This window comes from Anomaloglossus baeobatrachus, chromosome 9 (assembly GCF_048569485.1).
Source record: "Anomaloglossus baeobatrachus isolate aAnoBae1 chromosome 9, aAnoBae1.hap1, whole genome shotgun sequence".
Taxonomy (NCBI): domain Eukaryota; kingdom Metazoa; phylum Chordata; class Amphibia; order Anura; family Aromobatidae; genus Anomaloglossus; species Anomaloglossus baeobatrachus.
This window is the reverse complement of record NC_134361.1, coordinates 62,139,526-62,152,001: the sequence shown is the minus strand read 5'-3', so window position 1 is coordinate 62,152,001 and position 12,476 is coordinate 62,139,526. Positions and strand designations below refer to the sequence as shown.

Genomic DNA, 12,476 nt, shown 5'->3' with positions numbered 1-12,476 from the left:
GTTTATGAAAAGTTTACACTTTTATTTGGTTAGTAGCTTTGTCTAGAACAGAAATGAACGCTCTTTTTTGACCCACTGGCCACATTGTCATAGCAACCGACTTCCAAGGGCCACAGTGAGACTTAAGGAGTGTTTATATCAAAAGTATAAGTCATGAATATTTGAATATTTAAGACATGCAAGTTCCACTACCAAGAGTCCCACATATCTGGTGAATGGTGGGCGCTATTCTCCGGCAATCAGTACTCGAGAGGACGAGACTCGGACACATATAACTCTCTCTATTGAAGACGACAGGTGTTGTAGTAATTGGCGGAATTTCACAATTCCCTTAAAATAGAATAGAGAGAGCTGCACGCACAGGCAGCCCCCACTCTGACTCCTATACTGTATGCCTTTAAAGGGAACCTGTCACTAGGATTTTCTCTTATAAGCTGCGGCCACCACCAGTGGGCTCTTATATACAGCATTCTAGAATACTGTATATAAGAGCCCAGGCCACTCTGTATAACAAAAAAAACACCCTTATTATACTCACATGGGGGACGGTCCGGTCCGATGGGCGTCGCTGGTCTCGGTCCGGTGCCTCCTCTCTGCTTGCGATCGCCATCCTTCTCAGCTCCATGTAAATGACGCGTCCTACGTCATCTCCACAGAGGCCACCATTATTCTCCTGCGCACGTGCATTTCTCTGCCCTGCAGAGAACAGATGAAAGTATTGTAGTGCACATGCGCCGGCGTTCTTTGTCCTTTCCTTGCACCTGCGCATTACAGTACTTTACTCTGCCCTCAGCATGTAAAGCGGCCTTTAGTGTTGTGTTTCATACTACCTTTAAGTAGGAATGGCAAGTGAGGTTATTCTAGAACAGGGGTGCCCAACCTGTTCCCTTCCGGGACACATTTGACCCTCCATGCCATTTTCTTGCTCCGCTCATTTTTCTGTGTACAGAATTTTTCATGTCAGAGGGAAGATTAATGTCACACTGCTTAGGATCAATGATGGGCAAGCACTGTATAACTATATCTGTGTCCACCATAAATCCCGGTACCTACCTGCACACAACCTCAGATCTACACAAGATCTCCTTCTCTACTCCTCTCTCATCTCCTCTTCCCACAATCACATACAAGATTTCTCCCGCGCCTCCCACATACTCTGGAATGCTCTACCTCAGCACATCAGACTCTCCACTACCATGGAAAGCTTCAAGAGGAACCTAAAGAGCCATCTCTTCCAGCAAGCCTACAACCAACAATAGCCCTCAGTCCAGTACACCACTGCGCAACCAGCTCTGCCCTCACCTATTGTACCCTCACCCATCCCCTGTAGACTGTGAGCCCTCGCGGACAGGGTCCTCTCTCCTCCTGTAGACTGTGAGCCCTCGCATGCAGGGTCCTTTCTCCTCCTGTAAACTGTGAGCCCTCACATGCAGGGTCTTCTCTCCTCCTGTAGACTGTGAGTCCTCGCGGGCAGGGTCCTCTCTCCTCCTGTAGACTGTGAGCCCTCGTCGGTAGGGTCTTCTCTCCTGCTGTAGACTGTGAGCCCTCGCATGCAGGGTCTTCTCTCTTCCTGTAGACTGTGATCCCTCGCGGGCAGGGACCTCTCTCCTCCTGTAGACTGTGAGCCTTCACGGGCAGGGTCCTCTCTCCTCCTGTAGACTGTGAGCCCTCGCATGCAGGGTCCTCTCTCCTCCTGTAGACTGTGAGCCCTCGCATGCAGGGTCCTCTCTCCTCCTGTAGACTGTGAGCCCTCGCATGCAGGGTCCTCTCTCCTCCTGTAGACTGTGAGCCCTCGCATGCAGGGTCCTCTCTCCTCCTGTAGACTGTGAGCCCTTGCATGCAGGGTCCTCTCTCCTCCTGTAGACTGTGGGCCCTCGCATGCATGGTCTTCTCTCCTCCTGTAGACTGTGAGCCCTCGCAGGCAGGGTCCTCTCTCCTCCTGTAGACTGTGAGCCCTCACAGGCAGGGTCCTCTCTCCTCCTGTAGACTGTGGGCCCTCGCATGCATGGTCTTCTCTCCTCCTGTAGACTGTGAGCCCTCGTGGGCAGGGTCCTCTCTCCTTCTGTAGACTGTGAGCCCTCGTGGGCAGGGTCCTCTCTCCTCCTGTAGACTATGAGCCCTCGTGGGCAGGGTCCTCTCTTCTTCTGTACCAGTCTGTTTTGTATTGTTAATGACTATTGTACTTGTTTTTATGTATACCCTTTTCACTTGTAAAGCACCATAGAATAAATGGAACTATACTAATAAATAATAATAATGATAATGATAAATACTATGTGCTGCATAAAACATGGCATTTCACCATGTTGCACAATATTCTTGCCTGGGGTATAGTGTAGGTGCCTTGGATTTACATTACAGATATTTCATAGGGCAGATGTTGCCCAACTTTATGGCTCGGAGAAAACAAAGCCAACCACACACCCTACTGAGGGTCACTGACAGGTTCGGTTCACGTTTGTACATCTGTTAATGTATGTGTTGGGCATATATATTAAACACATGCACGGCGTGCCATACGTCGGCCTGCATCTGCCTTCAATTATGCAATACGTCCATGTGAGGGATTTTTTACTTTTACTTTACAACTTTTTTCTGACTTGTATAGAGTTCAATCCTTTTGGTTTAGATGCACAAGGCTTTGGGCTGCGGGCCAAGATACTGTCAAGTGTCATACCTGTATCAAAACTGTATCTATCCCACCCACATTTGTATTCAGGGTGTGAACTGTGGCTACACCCAGAGGAAAACAGGCAGAAGATCCATAAACATAATGTAGATATAGGAAGGTTTAGACAAGATTGCTTCCCCACAACAAATGCTGATCGGCGATACAACAAGTTGGTGGTCACTCGTTAGGGCCGTTTCACACATCCGGCAATTCACCGGATTACCGGATCCGGCGCACTCCAGTACAGTGTAATACAGTACAGTGGCATCACGGCAAGCTCAGGTCACATGCTGTCATGTGACCAGAGCATGTGACCGGACCGGAGTATTAACACTGTACTGGAGTGTGACGGATCCGGTAATCCGGCGAAATGCCGGATGTGTGAAACTGCCCTTAGTGGGCTTTCTGCACAGACTGATGCAGCCTAGGGACACACCGTCTATAATACCACCATACGGTGTCCATATCGTCTGCAGCATATCTCCTACATATCCAGTGAGATGTGTGCCGCTAACAACCACTACTGTTGTATTAGCTGCATAAAAGTTGAATTCAGCTGGGAACGAGCAATGAGTCCCTGTAAGGCCAATGCTGTGTTTTTCCGCTGTTTTTTTGTTTTTCCCTGCAGATCTTCCACATTAGTTTGCACCAAAATACAAATTTTACTCAGACAATTGCATTTATTTTTAATGTATTTCAAATTTGTTGGTGCGGGTTTTTTTTTAATGTGGATATTGCAAAAATGCTGGAATTCCAGCTTTAAAAAGACCATTGCAGTTTTAAAGGGAATCAGCCACCAGGATTTTGCTATATGAAGTAAAGGCAGTGCCATACTGGCGCTATCATGTTGATTGCAGGCATACATTTTGTAGAAAGATCCGATGCTTGGTTGCTGAAATATCTGTAATCAAAGTTACAGAAATCCCCTGCACTTTGATAGGTGTGCGCATTAAAGTCTTCCTCCAGCGTCCTCTATGCGTGCTCCCCTTTCTTTATTTAAATATCGCGCCATGCCGCCATTGCTGCTGTTGAGGATGCTGCAGGAAGACTTTACAGCGAAGACCCGACCCACGAAGGCCCGCGCCGAAGCACAGGCCAATCAAAGTGAAGTGCATTTCTGTAACTTTGATTAGATATTTCAGCAGCCAACGCCCCTGTGACTAGTCCCCTCATTAGCATCTCATAAGCAATTTTTAGAGATAAGCAATTTTTAGTGATACTTTTTATAATAACCTGTTTATGTTTGCTACTATATGCTGGACTGTTAGACTATGTGCGCACGCTGCGGATTTACCGCGGATTTGCTGCATAAAATGTGTCTAACATTGCTGCAGTCATTCCCCAGCAAATCCTATGGGTTTTAAAAAATGCTGTGCGCACACTGCGTTTTTTTATACCCGTGGATTTTCCGTTGCGGAATTAATGAGCATGTCACTTCTTTTCTGCAGGTAACTGCGGTTTTTGCCATAGATAATGGTAAAAATCTGCAGGGACCAACCTGTGGAAAATCCGCGGTAAATCCGTACAAAACCCATGGCAAATCTGCAAAAAAACCGCACCAAAACGTAACAAACCGCAGCAAAACCGCATGCAGATTTCGCTGCGGTTTTGGTGAGTTTTTTTACAGCGAGTGCGGGAATCTTTAAGAGGGTCCTGATTTTTCTAAAGAAAAAGGCACTTTCTAGTGCGCACATAACGTTAAGGGAGCTTTACACGCTGCAACATTGCTAGCGATCTCATTAGCGATGTGACACGCCAGATCGCAGATAAGATTTGCGGAGATCGCACATAGGTCATTTTTGTAGCGCCGGTCACATGTGCGATCTCGGCAAATCGTATGTGCGATCTGGCGTGTTACATCGCTAATGAGATTGCTAGCGATGTTGCACCCTTTAGGCAGGGATTCTAGACATGCTCCCAGAACTGCTCGTGGCTCTTGGTGCATATTGGATCTGACAGGTTCCCTTTAAATTAAAAATAGTGGACACTCGCCTCCTGCAGTGTTGTCATTCCTGCAATGGTAGCCCTAGCTATTCTTGGAGGGTGATGTGACATTGATGTGAAGTGTCCATTGCAGCCAATCAGGGGTCCCTTTTATAGCTGCAGCTTATCCATTCTGATGAAATAATAAGGGCTGCAGCCAAACATTGGCTGGTGATTGGCTGCAGCGGACACATCACATATCAGTCTCCAGGAATAGCAGCGCCTACAGTGCAGGAACGTTGTGGCTCCAGGAGGCAAGCGTCCACTGTTTTTAGTTGTCACCAGATTTGCCCCCCAATAAACTGCAGCCACCACCAGTGAGTTCTTATATACTGAATTCTAGAATACTGTATGTAAGAGCCCAGGCCGCTGTGTATAAAATAGAAAACAGCTTTATTCTCACCTGCGAGGCGGTCTGATCCGATGGGTGTTGCCGCTCTGTCTGGCGCCTGCTCACTTCCTTCCATTGCCGCCCTCTCCAGCACCGTGTGGATGATGCGTCCTACATCATTCACACAGAGTCTGCCATTGTGCTCCTGCGCATGCGCACTTTGATCTGCCCTGCTGAGGGCAGAGCAAAGTATTATAGTGCGCATGCGCGGGCGGCCTTTGACCTTTCCCAGTGCCTGCGCATTACAGTACTTTGCTCTGCCCTGACATAGGACGCGAGGAGCAATGAAGGAAGACAGCGATGGATGGAAGGAAGATAGGAGGTGCCGGACCAAAACCAGCAACGTCCATCGGACCAGACCGCCCCGCAGGTCAGTATAATAAAAAGTAATTTTTATGTTATACACAGCGGCCTGGGCTCTTATATACAATATTCTGGAATGCTGTATATAAGAGCTCAGTGGTGGTGGCTGCAAGTGTCCTGAAGTCAGAAGTTACGTCACAAGCTCCCAGTTCTCCCCGTCTTTGCATGGGTTTCCTCCGGGTACTCAAGTTTCCTCCCACACTCCAAAGACATACAGATAGAGAATATAGATTGTGAGCCCCAATGGGGACAGTGTTCTTGATGTATGTAAAGCGCTGCGGAATAAAGATTTATTTATTTATTTAGTACAACTCTATGAGAGCCAGAACGAGGCCCCCATAGACTTGTATTGAGTTGTGACCTCCGGTTGCACCATGGGATACTGGAGCTGCTGGAAGGTCACAAATCATTGGAGACCGACCGCAGCGGCAGTGATAGAGCGTGAAGATGGTGGCAGGTGAGTATAAGACGGGGAGCAGGGGACTTACATATAAAGCACCATTATAGGGGGGAATAAAACGCTGGAGAGGTGCTGCAGGCAGGGCAGTACCATAATTGACATAATTGGGACAGTCAGCCATTTCTTGCAAGTCTGCTGGGTGGGATTCTTACTTTTCGAAATGCATCATGGGTCGTCATGGTGTCATAACGACTCGGGCTACTTTTACGCGGTCCCACCAATAAGATGGCGCCCTCCCTCCCCTCACAGACGACACTATACGCGGCGCGAAATGCCAGACTGGCACGTGATCTTATTACGTGACCTTCTGCCATTCGTCTCTCCCCACATCCGGGCACTGGAGCCTCGCTTTGACTCGGTGACGTCACGTCTATATAAAGTGGGCGCTGCCTTTGTCCGCGGTCATTTTCTTTCAGAAGCTGTGTGAGGAAGCAGTGCACATCGGTAAGTGGCGGCGGGCGGCCTCGTGGAGCGCGCTTCTGGGAGGCATCCGGTTCTTTTTGTCCCCCCCTTACCACTCGGGTGTGCGGCACCTCCTCTCACCGCCGCAGTGAGCGGGTAACACGAGCCTGAGGGATGGAGCCGCCATTTTGTGACATCGCGTGGTGACCATCTTAGTGTTCTGTGAGGCCGGCGGAGGACGTGTGCTCGGTCCTAATTGCTGCGGATGCCGGTGTACCGGGCTGCGACGTCTCCGGAGCATTTATGGCCGGTTTCTGTCACATTGTGACTTCTGCGCCCACCCGAACCCTTTTCCCGCCCCAGGACCACAGCCCCCCCCCCCCCCCCGTACTGTGCGGAGCCGCCATCTTGCGGCATTCACTAGTCGCACGCGCGGATATCGTCTAGTGACAATGTGCGACATCCTGCAGCTACTTAGCGCCCAGCCTAGTAATTAGCGGCACTAAGTGCATAATTTAGGTGAGGTTTATGGCTCATTAATGGGCGCTGCATGGTCCCCTGCGGCCATGTGCTGCACCCCAGGAGTGATTGACCCTTCACACCCATGCGATGACACCCCCCTTCATCCCCCCCCCCAACAGGCCCTGGCCAGCTCACCCCCCCCCTTCATCCACCCCCCCCAACAGGCCCTGGCCAGCTCACCCCCCTTCCTTCCCTCCCTCTACAGGCCCTGTCAGCTCATTCCCCCAACAGGCCCTGGGCAGCTCAGACCCCCCCCCCCCACCTTCTTTCCCTCTACAGGCCCTGGGCAGCTCAGACCCCCCCCCCCCCACCTTCTTTCCCTCTACAGGCCCTGGGCAGCTCAGACCCCCCCCCCCCCCACCTTCTTTCCCTCTACAGGCCCTGGGCAGCTCAGACCCCCCCCCACCTTCTTTCCCGCTACAGGCCCTGGGCAGCTCAGACCCCCCCCCACCTTCTTTCCCTCTACAGGCCCTGGGCAGCTCAGACCCCCCCTCCCACCTTCTTTCCCTCTACAGGCCCTGGGCAGCTCAGACCCCCCTCCCACCTTCTTTCCCTCTACAGGCCCTGGGCAGCTCAGACCCCCCCCCCCCACCTTCTTTCCCGCTACAGGCCCTGGGCAGCTCAGACCCCCCTCCCACCTTCTTTCCCTCTACAGGCCCTGGGCAGCTCAGACCCCTCCCCCCACCTTCTTTCCCTCTACAGGCCCTGGGCAGCTCAGACCCCTCCCCCCACCTTTCCCTCTACAGGCCCTGGGCAGCTCAGACCCCCCCCCCCCCCCACCTTCTTTCCCTCTACAGGCCCTGGGCAGCTCAGACCCCCCCCCCCCCACCTTCTTTCCCTCTACAGGCCCTGGGCAGCTCAGACCCCCCCCCACCTTCTTTCCCTCTACAGGCCCTGGGCAGCTCAGACCCCCCCCCCACCTTCTTTCCCTCTACAGGCCCTGGGCAGCTCAGACCCCCCCCCCCCCACCTTCTTTCCCTCTACAGGCCCTGGGCAGCTCAGACCCCCCCTCCCACCTTCTTTCCCTCTACAGGCCCTGGGCAGCTCAGACCCCTCCCCCCACCTTCTTTCCCTCTACAGGCCCTGGGCAGCTCAGACCCCTCCCCCCACCTTTCCCTCTACAGGCCCTGGGCAGCTCAGACCCCCCCCCCCCCCACCTTCTTTCCCTCTACAGGCCCTGGGCAGCTCAGACCCCCCCCCCCCCCACCTTCTTTCCCTCTACAGGCCCTGGGCAGCTCAGACCCCCCCCCCCACCTTCTTTCCCTCTACAGGCCCTGGGCAGCTCAGACCCCCCCCCCCCCCACCTTCTTTCCCTCTACAGGCCCTGGGCAGCTCAGACCCCCCCACCTTCTTTCCCTCTACAGGCCCTGGGCAGCTCAGACCCCCCCCACCTTCTTTCCCTCTACAGGCCCTGGGCAGCTCAGACCCCCCCCCCACCTTCTTTCCCTCTACAGGCCCTGGGCAGCTCAGACCCCCCCCCCACCTTCTTTCCCTCTACAGGCCCTGGGCAGCTCAGACCCCCCCCCCCACCTTCTTTCCCTCTACAGGCCCTGGGCAGCTCAGACCCCCCCCCACCTTCTTTCCCTCTACAGGCCCTGGGCAGCTCAGACCCCCCCCCCCCCCACCTTCTTTCCCTCTACAGGCCCTGGGCAGCTCAGACCCCCCCCCACCTTCTTTCCCTCTACAGGCCCTGGGCAGCTCAGACCCCCCCCCACCTTCTTTCCCTCTACAGGCCCTGGGCAGCTCAGACCCCCCCCACCTTCTTTCCCTCTACAGGCCCTGGGCAGCTCAGACCCCCCCCCCCCCCCCCCACCTTCTTTCCCTCTACAGGCCCTGGGCAGCTCAGACCCCCCCCCCCCCCCCACCTTCTTTCCCTCTACAGGCCCTGGGCAGCTCAGACCCCCCCCCCCCCACCTTCTTTCCCTCTACAGGCCCTGGGCAGCTCAGACCCCCCCCCCACCTTCTTTCCCTCTACAGGCCCTGGGCAGCTCAGACCCCCCCCCCCCCACCTTCTTTCCCTCTACAGGCCCTGGGCTGCTTGGACACCTCCCCCCAGGCCCCAGCTATATTTGTCCAGTGACTGAGCAGCTGTCCATGCCTGGGTGTATGGTGGTGCCTGGGTATGCCTCTCACAGCTGCTGTGTAGTGTGACTAGTGAAGGGCCCTCCAATCATGCATTAATCTTTGGATTAATGATTTTGGACCACCTTTTTATACGCATCACCTGAGGCCTGTATGATCCCTACAATTGGGGGAGTGCTTTTGTGAATGGAGCTGTGGTATGGCTGGCGTCATGTGCTTTTTGCCTGCCGGCATTCTGTGCTGTCTTTCAGTCCTATAGACATGTGCTTGTATAACTCCTATCACCTTAGTCATCTTATTGCCAGGTGATGACCTATTGTTGGGGTACTGACTGCTGGTCCTCTGCTCTGATTAGAGTACAACAGTTATCTCCAGGACCCCTATAATGAATGAAGTTGAGGTTTCATGCCGATCAGTGCATGCCCCTAGAAATTAAGACCTTCTCCCCCACTCACAATGTTGGAACTAACTCATTAAGGCTGTGTGCGCTCTGCACCGCACACAAGGTCTGGTTCAGAGCGCAGCTGAAAAGCTCTTTTCTGAAGTGCCTGCAGAATTCGTGCACTCTGCATGCTGCCTCTCCCTATAGACAGCATGCAAAGTGCACGAAAAGTGACATGTCACTCCTTAGAACGCACGCTTCGGGCAGCAGCCGAATCGCTGCCTTCTAATACGCCACGTGTGCACATCTCATGCACAATCTTCATAGATTGTGCTGGAGACGCAGGACGCATGCAATGCGCACATAGCCTAACTCGGTGCAGCTCCTATTGATCATAGGATTCACATCTGTCATTACCTATGGTAGAGAAGTGGAGTTCATGGGCTAACACCACCCCCTACCTCCCGTAAGGGTCTTTGTCAGGGTGATCCTGGGTGCTTACAGCCATAGGTGATAAATGGCCGCCCTGCACCAGACAGTGGGTTCTTCTGGACTGGAATAATCTGCAGTGTCCTCATTCTGCCACTTGTCCTAGTCTGCAGTCCTGTGACACAGGTGGTCTGAAATGTGCCCCCCTCAAATCACCGATCCGGATTTTAGGGCGTCTCAGACAGGCTAAACATTGATACAAAAGTTTACAATAGAACAATTGTAACAACAAGAGTAATAACAGTTACCACAATGAATCTTGACACTTGTGAAGTGTAATCTGCATCATACATATATCATGGCCTAATTGGGAGGATGAATGAAGTAGTTTCAGCTGTATAATGTTCTGTTCACAAAGCTTACACCTCTGTAACATTGACCTCATTTTAGGTTTGAAAATGTTTGAAGCAGATCGCCCCGGCAAACTGTTCATTGGTGGTCTGAACACCGAGACCACGGAGAAGGCTCTGGAAGGAGTGTTCGGGAAATATGGCCGCATTGTTGAAGGTGAGCGCTATTCTACATACGGCTCTTTCATGAAATAAGATCGCTGTGATGACTTTTTTGGCTGTGATCAAGTTTTGAACTGATAAAGCCTTTTTGTCCTCTAAGAAGCTCTGAGCGTCTGTATCCACAATGTAGACATTTTACTTTTCTAAGAGCCTGTATAACATGGCCTTCTTCTCTCCCCGGCAGTCCTGCTGATGAAAGATCGGGAGACTAACAAGTCCAGAGGATTTGCCTTCGTCACGTTTGAAAGCCCAGCAGATGCCAAGGATGCTGCAAGGGAACTGAACGGAAAGGTATGTTGTTTTTCTAGTATTCCCTGGAGTTAAGTGGTGTTTTTTTTTTTTTTTTGTTCATATCCTGAAGGCCTGGGTGTGACTTTTTAGTATTTTAGCATTAGAGTTTTCATTAATGAGGTTAGTAGTGCACAACCCCTCCTTAATTTTATCACTGTCCCAAATAAAATGGATGCACTCGAGCAGCGTAGCCATTGCTGTAATGTCTGTAGTATACTCAGCGGCTCATGTGACATTGATAAATGCTGAAAGTGAACCGGCCAGGTGCAATATGCATCCAGAACAATCAGCAGTTCTGGGTGAATATTGCTAATGCCTGTATACACTAGCATAGATGGAGATCTTTAGGCCATGTGCGCACTAGAAATTTACTTTCTCAAGGAAAATCCGGACCCTCTTAAAGAATCCTGCACCTACAGTAAGAAATTGCAATGAAAGCCACATGCGGTTTTCTGCTGATTTTTTTTTTTTACCATTATGGCGAAAACCGCAGGTCCCTGCTGCAGAAAAGTGACATGCACATTAATTCTGCGGGTAAATCCGCAGGTATAAAAAACCGCAGTTTTTTTTGTTTTTTTTTTTTTTTTACCCATAGGTTTTTGCTGAGGAATGACTGCAGAAATGTTACACATTTTCTGCAGTAAATCTGCAGCGTGTGCACATAGCCTTAAAAAGAATTTTTAAAGATCTTATATCATATGACTGCAAGGGCATTAGCTCTTGGCTACTCTGCCCCCCTTAGCATGTATGCACGCTCCTGTGGGCGTGCTAACATGCTAATGAATATGCAGCGTCAGAGGCATGGTCACTCACCTCTGCTGCTTCCGCTGATTTTCGGCTCAGTACGCTTCATCTGAAGTCCTGGAGATAGTCATACATACTATGAAGCTGGGTGTACACGTTCTGGCTTCAAACTGGTGTGCTCATGACCAAGTCCAGGGACTTTATGATGGTGTGCACTGAGCCATAAACCAGCACCATGCCTCTGACACTAAGCATTCATGGCATGTTAGCACTCCCACAGGGGCGTGCTCACATGCTAAAGGGGGCGATTAGCCAAGGTAACACCTTTGTGATTAGTCCCTGACCTCATTGGCATATAAAAGATCTTCAGAAATACTTTCTAAAGATCTCTATCTGTGCTACTAGATGCAGAGATTACCAATATGCACCCAAATTGCTCGTGGTTCTGGGTGCATATTGCACCTGACAGGTTCACTTGAAGTCCTGTGGTGATCTGTGCGCTCTGATAGAGTAAAGGCTGCAGCCAATCACAGCTACAGGACCATCGGAGAATAGCACAAATACAGGAGACTCATACTGACGTTAAGGAGGGTTGTCTTACTGTACAACGTCAATGTATAAAAAAGAACCCAAATCTCCTCACCAGTGCAGTGCACGGTCAGAAGGCTCAAAGGTAGAACAGCACTTGTCATAAAAAAAATGTTTATTAAGCCATGGTAAAATCTAAAAAAATATGCAGAGGAAACTACTAAAACATGTTTCAGGCATCAGCGGTCCTTGGTCACTGCACAGCACTGCTGTGATGTCTATTCTTTAAATCACTTGTCCTGTGCTGGTAATACACAATGGTTTTGCGGTAATTTCCTGCTAGTATGGCCCTGTGCCAGTCCTGTCTTTTGGCGGTAACTTCTTTTCACGCAGCAACGGTCATTCATCTGATTTGCTTTTGGGTGTGATCCTAGTAAACAAGACTTTGCAGCCCTACCTCTAGATTATTCTATAGAGTAGACTGTCCCTGATTCTTCAAGGCTAGCATTTTGCACGCCAGTCTTAATAGATATGCTGGAGTAAGATGTGCCAAATTCATCAAGACCCACACCTCTTAAAGGGAACCTGTCATCAGAAATTTTGCACTAAACCTAAGATTCCCCCTTTGCAGCTCCTGGGCTGCATTCTAGCAAGGT

At 50.9% G+C, this 12,476-nt stretch overlaps 1 protein-coding gene and 1 non-coding gene across 3 annotated transcripts in view; both read left to right on the top strand.

The window, feature by feature from the left end:
* The first annotated feature begins 6,236 nt into the window (after window positions 1-6,236).
* Window positions 6,237-12,476, top strand: part of RBMX (RNA binding motif protein X-linked) — a 29,422-nt gene continuing 23,182 nt past the window's right edge. For both annotated transcript variants that reach the window (XM_075323764.1, XM_075323763.1), the window contains exons 1-3: window positions 6,237-6,312; window positions 10,136-10,252; window positions 10,442-10,548. In XM_075323764.1, coding sequence (XP_075179879.1) covers window positions 10,144-10,252; window positions 10,442-10,548 — 216 coding nt within the window. In that variant the 5' untranslated portion in view covers window positions 6,237-6,312; window positions 10,136-10,143. The remainder of the gene's footprint in view (window positions 6,313-10,135; window positions 10,253-10,441; window positions 10,549-12,476) is intronic.
* On the top strand, window positions 10,295-10,370 carry LOC142253837 (small nucleolar RNA SNORD61). The gene has a single exon (XR_012726868.1). It is a non-coding gene; the product is annotated as a small nucleolar RNA SNORD61 (small nucleolar RNA).